The 11,881-nt window shown below is 38.1% G+C and overlaps 1 protein-coding gene across 2 annotated transcripts in view; it reads right to left on the minus strand.

The window, feature by feature from the left end:
* The window catches only part of tsc22d2 (TSC22 domain family 2), a 34,132-nt gene extending 24,074 nt beyond the window's left edge, over nt 1-10,058 (minus strand). For both annotated transcript variants that reach the window (XM_051094602.1, XM_051094601.1), the window contains exon 1: nt 7,671-10,058. In XM_051094602.1, coding sequence (XP_050950559.1) covers nt 7,671-9,070 — 1,400 coding nt within the window. In that variant the 5' untranslated portion in view covers nt 9,071-10,058. The remainder of the gene's footprint in view (nt 1-7,670) is intronic.
* Nucleotides 10,059-11,881: the final 1,823 nt, after the last annotated feature.

Here is an 11,881-nt window from a genome sequence, read left to right on the forward strand (position 1 = left end):
TTGTTTTTATGTAGCCTGTTGATTTTTGTTCATGGTATTCAGCTACAACTAAATGTTTAGCAAAAAAAGAAACAGAATAAATATGCTTGATATCATCTTTTATTCACATTGGAACTGAAACCGGAAATCGGAAAGAATCGGAATCGATAAGCAGAATCAGAATTGGAATTGATAATATTCTAACGATACCCAACCCTACCGCCAACCGCGCAACACACAATCGTTTACGTTCTTGAAAAATGCAATATTGCCCCCCAGTGGCTGATTTCTTTCAAATTTCTCAAAAACCTTTGGGGCCGTGAGTCAAACAGGCCCACAGAGTTTCATTCCGATCGCCCTCCGTTAACCTCTAACAGGTGGTCAAACTTCGTCAGTCAGTGCAATGCACAATGATTTTCATGCTGATGGGACAAATGGTTATGTAGTTATAGCCATTTTCCCCCTGAGGCCTCAGAGATTGAGCTCTTACATAAGTGTGATGAGTTTGGTGAAGATCTCATTCTGTTCAGGAGTTATAGGCATTTTACTAAAAGTGGCCCTGCCCCTTTTAAACGTTGTGGCGCCCCTTTGCTACGGTGAGTCGAAAGTTCAACTTATTTTTGATAATTATTCATATTAACTTTCCAGAGAATCTTTGTGTACTGGTTTGGCTCCAATCAAGTGAAAAACTGGGACCAGTTCGCAAAAGTAGTTTTTTTTTTTTAATCCACAGAATTTCAAATTTCACCAGGCTTGAGATCGGATTTGATCGAATTCTGGTGCGAGCCAAGGATTCTAATGACATAAGACACTTGAGTCTGGGACTGACGGTTTAGGAGTTATGAGCGATTTCGGATTTTTGTTTGCTGTAGCGCCCCCGTTAGGGCGATTGGGGCGAGCCTTGGTCACACTGTCGGTGGTGTGAGTACTACCATCCCTCCAAATTTCAAGTCTCTACGACTTACAGTTTGGTCTGCGTGTGGAGATCGTTGATCCATGACCATTCTAACAATTACAATAGGGTTTCAGTGGTACGCGCTTAAACCTCCAAAAACTGTTCTGGATTGAAAACAGTACTTCAGGTGACCCAGGTGCAAAAACACAAAATAATTTAACAAGCGTTTCCAGAAAAAAAAACACTATCGTGTGAAAACGGATGAGTGATTACAAAGCAAAACTTAAAGGCACAGTTCACTCAAAAATGATAATTACCTCATGATTTACTCACTCTCAAACCATCCTTTGTGCATGACTTTCTTTAATCAGACGAATGCAACTGGAGTTATATTTAAAAAAATGTCTTGGCTCTTCCAAAGCTTTAATCTTTTCGAGATTTCAAAGTCCAAAAAACTGCATCCATCATAAAAAGTACTCCACACAGCTCTGGAGGGCTAATAAAGGCCTTCTGAAGTGAATCAATGCGTTTGTGAATGAAAATATCAATATTTAAAACTTTATAAACCATAATCTCTAGGTTTTGTTACCTGTCGTCGTACTCTCATGAGAGAGTTTATGGTTTCTAAAGTTTTAAATATGGATATTTTCTCACACAAGTGCATGGATTCACTTCAGACAGGCTTTGTTAACTTCTGGAGTCGTGTGGAGTACTTTTTATGATGTGTGTGTGCACTTTTTTGGGCTTCAAAATCTCAACACCCATTCTGCCATTATAAAGCTTGAAAAAGTCAAAACATTTTTTAATGTAACTCTAATTGCATTTGTTTGAAAGAAGAAAGTCATATACACCTAAAATGGCTTGAGTGTGAGTAAATCATTAGGGGGATTTTCATTCTTAGGTGAACTGTCCCTTTAAATTCTCTAGAAAAGAAGAGGTACAAATAAAGGAAGTGTTTGACTAATTTAAAATTCATTTTATCAGTAACTACACTTCCTCATATCTGGAAGAATCTGTAATGAATACAAGAGTAATGCATGACCTGATCAGTTTCTTCCAACTTTCCTACAACATGTATTATTTCCATTAACTCATCCAAAAGGTTTCCTCAGAAGGCTTCTTTAGCGTTCTGGAGATTTGGCTCCTAAGACTCTGATGACAGAAACGTCACAAGTCTGTTAAAAAAAAAAAAGTGAGCACGTTCATTTCAGCTACATATTAGGCAGTGAAGGCTTTATGAGTCAGTTACAGACTAAGGTCAATGCTTTTATATACAAGGGCACGTCTTCCAAAACACGAAGGCATGATGGCATAATACATACAAACGGCTAACTGTCAGAGCGCTGGTGTGAGAAACTGACTCACCTGTGCTATTGCTGTAAGGAATAAAACATCAGCACCACACCTGCTCTTCAAAACAAACAACTTCAGCTACTGCTATTTCTCAAACAGGTGCAAAGCAAAAATGTCAGGTGATTTTTTTAAAATCTATCAACAAACACTTTTGAAAATATAATGATGCCAATAATAGGTGTAGCTGCACAACTCTTGGAAGATAGCAACTACAACAACAACAACAACAACAACAGAGGATTATAAAACAAATTTTCTTTTCATTGCAAAAAACAAAAGCTTGTATCTGTTGAAACGTATTCCGAGTCTAAACCCTGTAGTGCATTCTCTACAAATCCTGAGGCGTTCACCAGAGTTTCAACCGTGATGCCATTTCAGCAAGTCAATAACCTGATTCATATCTTCATATCTGTTAAAAGGTCACTTCCTCTTTCTTATAGTGCTTATAGGGGAACAGAAAGTGATGAGTGAAAGTCAAAATTGTAAAGGGCCATTTCCTGGGTATTTAGCGGAGGAGGATATGCTAGAGAACTGAGACATCTCGCATCATGCTCAGCTAATGCAATGATCTTTAGTATAAACAGATTAGCTCAAACACTGATGTATTTTGCTTGGAACAAAGGTCCCTTCTTTTAACAGCAGGCCAAAAATGAAAGAAATAGTTGATTTGGAGAAATATATAATTGCATTACTTGCTCACCAGAATAAGAATCCAAACAGCTGATAAAAGTATCACTGTATTTTTTGTTTGCAACTGTGCTTTATTTGTGCATATTTCTCTTCTGATTCAGACCAGACAACAGGAAGCAACTTTTGAAATAAAAAAAATGTCTTGATGGATTTGTTTCTTCAAACATGCAGCTTTAGGTTTTACAAGATGTTAATTAGTGGACTGGAGTGGTGTGATGTTTTTATCAACTGTTTGATCTCTCATTCTGACGGCACCCATTTACTGCAGAGAGTCCATTTGTGAGTAATGTAATGCTACATTTCTCCAAATCTTATGTGAAAAACTCCTCTACGTCTTGGATGGCCTGAGAGTTAGTACATTTTCAGCTAATTTTAATTTTTATTCACTTTAACGTTTACTCACATCTGCAGTGAATGGGTGCCGTCAGAATGAGAGTCCAGACAGCTGATAAAAGCATCACAACATTTATTTTAATCTGTTTTTGCTTGTAAATAGTGCTTGACCGGTGCATATTCTCTCCTGATTCAGACCAGATGACTGGAAGTGACCGTTTGAAGTAAAAAATGTCTTAATGATGGATTTGATTCTTACAAACACACAATTTTTAGCTTCACAAGACATTAAATTGATGAACTGAAGTGGTGTGGATTACAGGTGGATTACTGTTTTATCAGATGTTTGGATTTTCATTCTGACGGCACCCATTCACTTCCATTGGTGAGCAAGTGATGGAATGCAACATTTTTCCAATTTTGATGAAGAAACAAACTCATCTGCATCTTGGATGGCCTGAGAGTGAGTCCATTTTCAGCAAATTTTTATTTTTTTTACACTTTAAGGTTAACTCACATCTGTAGTGAATGGGTGCCATCAGAATGAGAGTCCAAAAAGCTGATAAAAACAATCACAATATTTACTTACAACTGTTTTGGGCTGTTTTAGCTTGTAAAGAGTGCTTGATCTGTGCATATTTCTATCCTGATTCAGACCAGATGACCGAAAGCAAGCATTTTAAGTAAAAAAAACGTCTTAATGACAGATTTATTTCTTACAAACACACATCTTTTTTCACTTCACAAGCCATTAAACTGATGGATTGGAGTGATGTGGATTACTGCGATGTTTTTAACAGCTGTTTGGACTCTTTTTCTGACGGCATCCATTCACTGCAGAGGATCCCTTGGTGAGCATGTGATGTAACGGTACATTTCCCTAAATTTGATGAAGAAACAAACTTATCCAGATCTTGGATGGCATGAGGGTGACCACATTTTCAGCAAATTTTCATTTTTTTCACTTTAAGGTTTACTCACATCTGCAGTGAATGGGTGCTGTCAGAATGAAAGTCCAAACAGCTAATAAAAACATCACAATATTTACTTAAAACTGTTTCGAACTGTTTTAGCTTGTAAACAGTGCTCAATCTATGCTTTTTTCCCCTCCTGATTCAGACCAAACGACTGAAAGCAACGGTTTGAAGTATAAAATGTCTTAATGATAGATTTATTTCTTACAAACACAGAATTTTTCACTTCACAAGCCATTAAACTGATGGACTGGAGTGGTGTGGATTACTTTACTCATTCTGATGGCACCCATTCGCTTCCGGTGGTGAGCAAGTAATGGAATGCTCCATTTTTTTTCATATCTGATGAAGAAACAAACTCATCTAGATCTTGGATGGCCTAAGGGTAAGTAAATGTTCATAAAATTTTCATTTTTGTTCAAATTTACTAACATCCTCAGTAATATCAAGCCAAAGTAAAACTGAGCTGTTGGCTTGTCTAGTTTCCAGTCAATCTCACTGCCCAAATATGAGTGTGTTTGCATTTACGCCAACAAAATAAACAGCGGAAAAGCACACAAACTGCCATCAATGACGGTAAAAAGCCTTTTAAAAACTCACCCATTACTGTCTTTCCTTTAACCTTGATAACATTTACCAACCCTGCTGCAATACTTCAAAGCATTCTCAAAATAGCACAAATCAAACATCCTACAGTTCGTTCTGCATCTTTGTTCCCTAACCTGCGCTACACAAAAATTAAAGTCTATGTAATCCAAAAGAAAAGCTAGTACTTAGTTTAAATCAGCTTGAAACCAATAACTTACACCAAATGCGTACAATTTAACCTTGACCTGAACGCTTCTCAAAAGCCTGTCAAGAATGGTGTCAGCATGTATTCGGCACAGAATGTACAGAATGTACATCCACATGCAGCATAACATCATGCAGATGTTACACATGTTTGAGGGGCTTATCAGTGTCAGTGCATGGAGCGGATAGCAGCTTCTGCACGTCACAAGATAGGAAACGCACGCTAGCATCACCTAATCAGTCTAAATAACCAGCTCGACTTCTGGTGAAAAGCATATGAGGAGGAAACAGTGGCACCAGAACAAATCTTAAGGAACTGAATGGTGCACTGGGTAATTTTGATGCAAATTTTTTTTCCATAAACACAAAGCGTTTCAAACTTTCCAAATGCTTCACCAATGAAATGCTCATAACCACAGGCTGCCCTTTTTTCAACATGTATAATAGGGGAAATACATGCATAAAAATGATGCTAGGTGTTTCCTCAGGTCTTCACTTTTCTAAACCTTTTAAACAAGGTAGTCAAGGTGAATTTTAAGTCAGTTCCCCTCATGTTCACAGTAAAGTGATCATACTTTAAATAGGAACTTGTTTGGAGAACCACAAAGTGTCTTCTTTTCTATTCTGTAAAACACAAAAGATGTTTTTAAAAATGTCAGCTTTGTTTAAAACTAACTGACAAAACAGTTTAAAATATCTTCTTTTGTGCAGAAGAAAGAAAAGTCATACAGTTTTGGAATGACATGAAGGTGTATAAGGGTTGACAGGCTTTTACATATTTAAGTAAAATCCTTTGAAGTCAAAGCAGCCAGTCCTGCTCCTGCTTTAGCTACACACCTAATCGATCAAGATGACTTCAATTCTACCTGACAGCAGGACTATTTTTACCATGTAAAACAGCATTTTAGTATTTAGCTCAAAACATCTGGTATAACATGATTTGAAGAAATTAGATCATTACGCTTTAACAAATGAAGTTTGACTTATTAAGTTTCAAAAATATGTTTCAGTGAGGCAGAGCTTTCCAAACCTGACCTGGTGACCACCTTCATATTTTAGACATCAATACGATATACATGAGCTGGTGACCCTGCTACCTTTCTGGGCCTTGAACGTGTCAGTTGTGTTGCTGTCTATGCAGGGTCAGAAAGCTCTCAGATTTCATCAAAAATATCTAAATTTGTGTTCTGAAGATGAACACAACTCCTTCGGGTTTGGAACGACATGAGGGTGAGTAATTAATGAAAGAAATTTCATTTTTGGGTGAACTATCCCTTTAAAGAGACATCGAAAATGTGGAACGGACACACTTTACACATTTACGGGTTCTCAGAAGTCAACATAGTTGGGTAAACTTCAATTGTAGTGAGTTTTGCAAGTGCATGTTGCATTTGTTCCATTAGCAAAACACGGACTTTTCAAAAAAATGTAATAATAGTGAACAATTTTGACCTGCAAATATTTACATTTTGGTAGGGATTCGATTTATCATGAGCCAAAATATCCAAAAATCCAATAGTGTTTCTATGACTTTCCAAAGAAATCCATCAAAAATCTAAATTTGCCATCAATCCAGGCAAGTCCATCAGCTATTGTTTTAGAAACACACAATAACATAAACTAGCTTTCCGTTATTTAATTAATTCCAATTAATGCAGCATTGTCGTTAAGTTTTATAAAAGTACAATAATTTAATAAAAAACAGACACATATTAAAAAAAGTTAGTAAACTTATGACAGGCGTGTCAAATTCGCTCCTGGGAAGCCAACATCCTACTGAGTTTTATTCCAACTAACTTTAACAAGCAAGCAAGTGTTGCTTGGAAGTTTTTAATAATCCTGAAGACCTTGATTAGCTGGTTCAGGTGTGTTTAATTAGGGCTGGAGCTCAACTCCAGGTCAGTGGCCCTCCAGGAACAGGTTTGGACACCCCTGATTTACAGTTTTAATAACCATGGAAATCAGTCACCACAGTCAGTAAAAAAAAGCATCATTTAAGAGGTCTCCCGGACAAGTCTGGGGGAAAAACTACTCATACATAAAAAAAGTCAATATGCACATTTTGACTCGGACGCTTTCAAAAGTAAATATTTACAACACCTGCAAAAAATGTGATAAAATGTGGTTCACATGACACATATGTGACCTTAGACCACAAAACCAGTCACAAGGGTCAATTTTTTGAAAGATTCAGATGCATATTCTGAAAGCTGAATGTATAAGTTCTTCCACTGATGTGTGGTTTGTTAGGATAGGACAATATTTGTCCAAGATACAACTATTTGAAAAATCTGGAATCCAAAGGTGCAAAAAAAAAAAAAAAAAAAAACCTAAATATTGAGAAAATCACCTTTAAAATTGTCCAAATTAAGTTCTTAGCGTATTACTAATCAAAAATTATGTTCGACATATTTAAGGTAGGAAATGTACAAAATATCTTCATGAAACATGATCTTTACTTAAAATCCTAATAAAAAAAAATTTGCATAAAAGAAAAATTGATCATTTTGACCCATACAATGTACTTTTAGCTATTGCTACAAATATACCCGTGCTACTTGTTTTGACTGGTTTTATGGTCCAGGGTCACATATTTGATCTATTACTTTAACTCTTTTTAATCAAAGTGAGCAATGTCAAGAATAGCGGATTACCTGTCCTCATCCCCATCAATGGGAATGGCTATTCCAAACAGGCTGCTGACAGCAGGTGTGGGAAGCTGCAAGCCCTCGGGATTCAGGGGTTTGATGGCATCTTTTCCTATGAGTACAGCACTCTGGAACAGCCCGTCTGACATCCTCTGGTTCTCATCGGCCTTGGCGACACCGATGGGAAGCTGGCTAAAGTTAGCGGGGGTCGTCTGCGTGCCCAGTCCGCCGTGGACTCCCTGAGGCTGATTCTGAGTCTGTTTTGGCATGCTCTGGGGGGTATTAGAGGCACTGGACATAACAACAGGCACATTTTGCACACCAGGGATCACGGCATGGGGGCTGACAGACACAGTTACTGCTGGCTGAATGAGTGGCACTGGTGCCTGTTGTACAACAGCTGTGGCTGACATGGTCCCAAGAGCCGTCTGCTGTAAAAGCCCCTGAACATGCTCCGGCTGGCTGATGGGAAGCCCTCTGCCATCCACGAGTACGTGAGCACTTCCCGCCGCGGGAGTCATGACAGGTGACGGACCCTGGTTCAACGGGTTCACGAGCGGAAGAGTCACCGAGACGGGAGGCTGATTCGATGGAATAACAGTGTGAAGAATCTGACCAGGTTTCTGCACCTGTTTACCCGGGAAAAATGGCTGCGATTGAGCCGATGGCATGCTGGGAGATTTGATATGGGCATCAGCGTAAAGCCCTAATCCCTGCTGCGAGATGCTGAAGGGTTGCTGCTCTACAGGTGGATTCGATGGTGCAGATATGTAACCACTATCTGTATGAGCATCTACAGCAGGTGTTGAAAGCCCAACGTGAGCAGCCACCGAACCTCCTGCTATCTCCACGCTATGATCCGTGGTGATTGTGTGTTTAACGTTATCCACAGTCCGAGTGGACGAGGATGAAGCATCCGTCTCTCGCTCGTAAAACTCAGTGCAAGTCCACCTACCTCTTTTGAAGGGTTCACCTGTACCATGATCTAATTTGATGACCCTGAAACGGGAACTGCAACTACTTACTGTGGCAGAACTGCTAGTCTGTGATGTTGCAGTAGATGCAACTGAAGTTGAAGACTGGGAAGGTAGAGACCCAGTGACCGCACGGATATTAGGGTTTATATGAACAGCATTTGTGTTACGAGAACCTACGGGACCATCAGATGTTTCAGCCTCGTTGTGTAGCGATTCATCCGACAAACTGACGTCACACGTCTCCGGCTCGAAATCGCCACCTTTGGACATGTCGTATATCTCCGATGAGGACATGTCCTCAGTCCTGGGCTCGTCCGGGTCATCTAAACTCTCCGTGTCGTCCGTGTTGCTGTTTGCAGCCACCTGTGCAGCCTGCGTTACGCTTGTAATCTGAAAACAGCTCTTCTTTTTTGATGGCATCTTAGACATTTTGACAGCTTTAAGTATGTTATTTTAATCTGAACAGGTCAGGCTGAAGCGCTCAGCTCCAATGTATGCGTACAAACGCAGTTTGTATTAAAATGTCGCGTAATTTTTAGTTAGCGTCGTGCTAACTTAAAACTCCCTCAGAGCTCCATCCTCATCGCGGCATTTTATGTCCGTTAAATCCTTTGAATTATAGCTCCAAACACAATGGCAGCTTTAAGTGTGTTATTTTGGTCTCAACACGTCAGGTTGAAGCACTCAGCTCCTATGTATGCGTAGAAACGCAGTTTCTATTAAAATATGTCATGTAATGTTCAGTTAGCGTCGCGCTAACTTAAAAACTCCCTCAGAGCTCCCTCCTCATCGCGGCATTTTATGTCCGTTAAATCCTTTGAGTTGAAGCTCCAAACAAAATGACAGCTTGAAGTGTGTTATTTTGATCTCAACACGTCAGGCTAAAGCGCACAGCTCCAATGTATGCGTAACCACGCAGTTTGTATGAAAATATGTAGCCCAATGTATTTTTTCAGTTAGCGTCGCGCTAACTCAAAACTCCCTCAGAGCTCCCTCCTCATCGCGCCATTTATGTCCGTTAAATCCTTTGAATTGAAGCCCCAAACACAATGACAGCTTTATTCCAGCTGTGTTTAATCCTTCCAAGCCCGTATCCGTATTCTCCGTGGCCTAAACGAAGGCCATGTCCCGGTGTGAGAGTTTCCGTCAGGCCGCTCTCGCAGTTGAAACTCTCCAGTCCCTGGACTTAGGCGACTCTGAGGCGCCTTCAGTTTTCAGCACTCTCCCGTGTTCAAAAGCACGTATCCTCCGCGAAACACATTGGATATACATTTTGGCACGTAGTATCGCATGTTTGCTATTCGTTTCTGACGATAACGAAGCCTGTTGGGCGCAGAGTGACAGTTTGTCTGTCCGCTGTCAGTACAAATCTCAAGCTAACGGCTTCGCTTCCTCTGCTGTACACAAGATGGCTACGTAGCGCACGTAAGAGTACGTAAGTCATTCATAAATACCGACCACTACGCATTATCATTATTATTATTAGTGTTTTTTTATTATTTTTATTTTTAAAGAAGTGCTTAGGGAAAACAAATTCAGGTTGTATAAATACATCTTCCTAAACGTTTTACTCTTTTTCTTATTGGACTGTCTGATATTGATGATTTTAATAATGAATATAAACATTTGATAAAAAGAGAAGTTTTATTTTCCACACCAACGATAATGTGCACTGCAAAATATATATATATGATGACCAACGACCACAAAACAAGTATTAAGAGTAATTATTATTATTATTTTGAAAATGAGATTTACACATCATTTGAAACCTGAATAAATTGCTATATGGAATGTTAGGATAAGACAATATTTGGCCGAGATACAACTATTTGAGGGTGCAAAAAAAAAAAAAAAAATCAAAATAGTGTGGAAAAAATTGCCTTTACAGTTCAAATTAAGTTCTTAACAATTCCATATGTCTTCATGGAACATGATTTTTATTTAATTTTCTAATGATTTTTGGCATAAAAAATTGATCATTTTGGCCCATACAATGTATTTTTGGCTATTGCTACAAATATAGCCTACCCATACTACTTACGACTGGTTTTGTTGTCCAGGGTCACAAATATATTGATATTTTGTTTTTGTTTCTCTGTCTAGACATTCTGTTTTACTATTTACATATCTTATGTTTCAATCTTTTTTCCTGTCATAAGGGTCATTTACTTTTGTAGACTGCAGTTGACTATCAGGGGATTTTTCAGGTGTTTTTTTATGTAAATTTTGGATAACCAGACTGGACACTAGCTACTAAACAGGTTTGTTGTTAGTTATGGTGGAAAGAAACAATATTGTATAATATTTAACAAGCTTGTTTAACAGACATTTTAATAGTATTAAACATTGTAGGACATAGTTTACGCTAATTTCATCGTCATTTTCTTGATACATGTGACCCTGGACCACAAAACCTTAAGTAGCATGGGTATATTTGTAGCAGTAGCCAAAAATACATTGCATGGATCAAAATTACTGATTTTTCTTTCATGCCAAAAATCATCAGTATATTAAGTAAAGGTCATGTTCCATGAAGATATTTTGTATTGTAAATATATCAAAACTTAATTTTAGAAATATGCATGGCTAAGAACTTTATTTGGATAATTTTAAAGGTGAATTTCTCAATATTTAGATTTTTTGCACCCTCAGATTCCAGATTTTTAAATAGTTGAATTTCGACGAAATACATCAATGGAAAGCTGCTTATTTATTAAGTATAGTAAGTTATGTATATATATATATATATATATATATATATATATATATATATATATATTGAACTAGCACCTCATGTTAGTTAATACATTAACTAATATTAACCAATAGAACCTTATTGTAAAGTGTTACGAATACTCAACCGGTTGCTATTGATTTATTTGTACATTTTTGCCTAGTCATGCTTGAAGTGTTTCTAGCAAAATCATGTTACAAAACACAGTTCTTCTTTGTTTAGCCTTTCGGAAAAAGTTCACGCAGGGGGCGAGAAGGAATGCAGCTAGTGTAGACAGAAACATCTTTGCTGGAGTTTGTTTATTAGTTTAGGTCATTATTTTAGGCACGAGTCTATTCCAATAAGTAGGGGAGACTGTGTTTGTTTTGCTTTTGAGTTCGCCCATCCTCACTGCAGCCCAAACCAAACAGCAGTGAAAAGTGCGCTACATACACTTGCCAAAGCTATATTAGAAAGACTCGGATGCAGCTTTCTAAAACAAGCTGATTTAGTAATAGTAAACC

The sequence above is a fragment of the Labeo rohita genome, chromosome 22 (genome assembly GCF_022985175.1).
Source record: "Labeo rohita strain BAU-BD-2019 chromosome 22, IGBB_LRoh.1.0, whole genome shotgun sequence".
NCBI classification, from domain to species: Eukaryota; Metazoa; Chordata; class Actinopteri; order Cypriniformes; family Cyprinidae; genus Labeo; species Labeo rohita.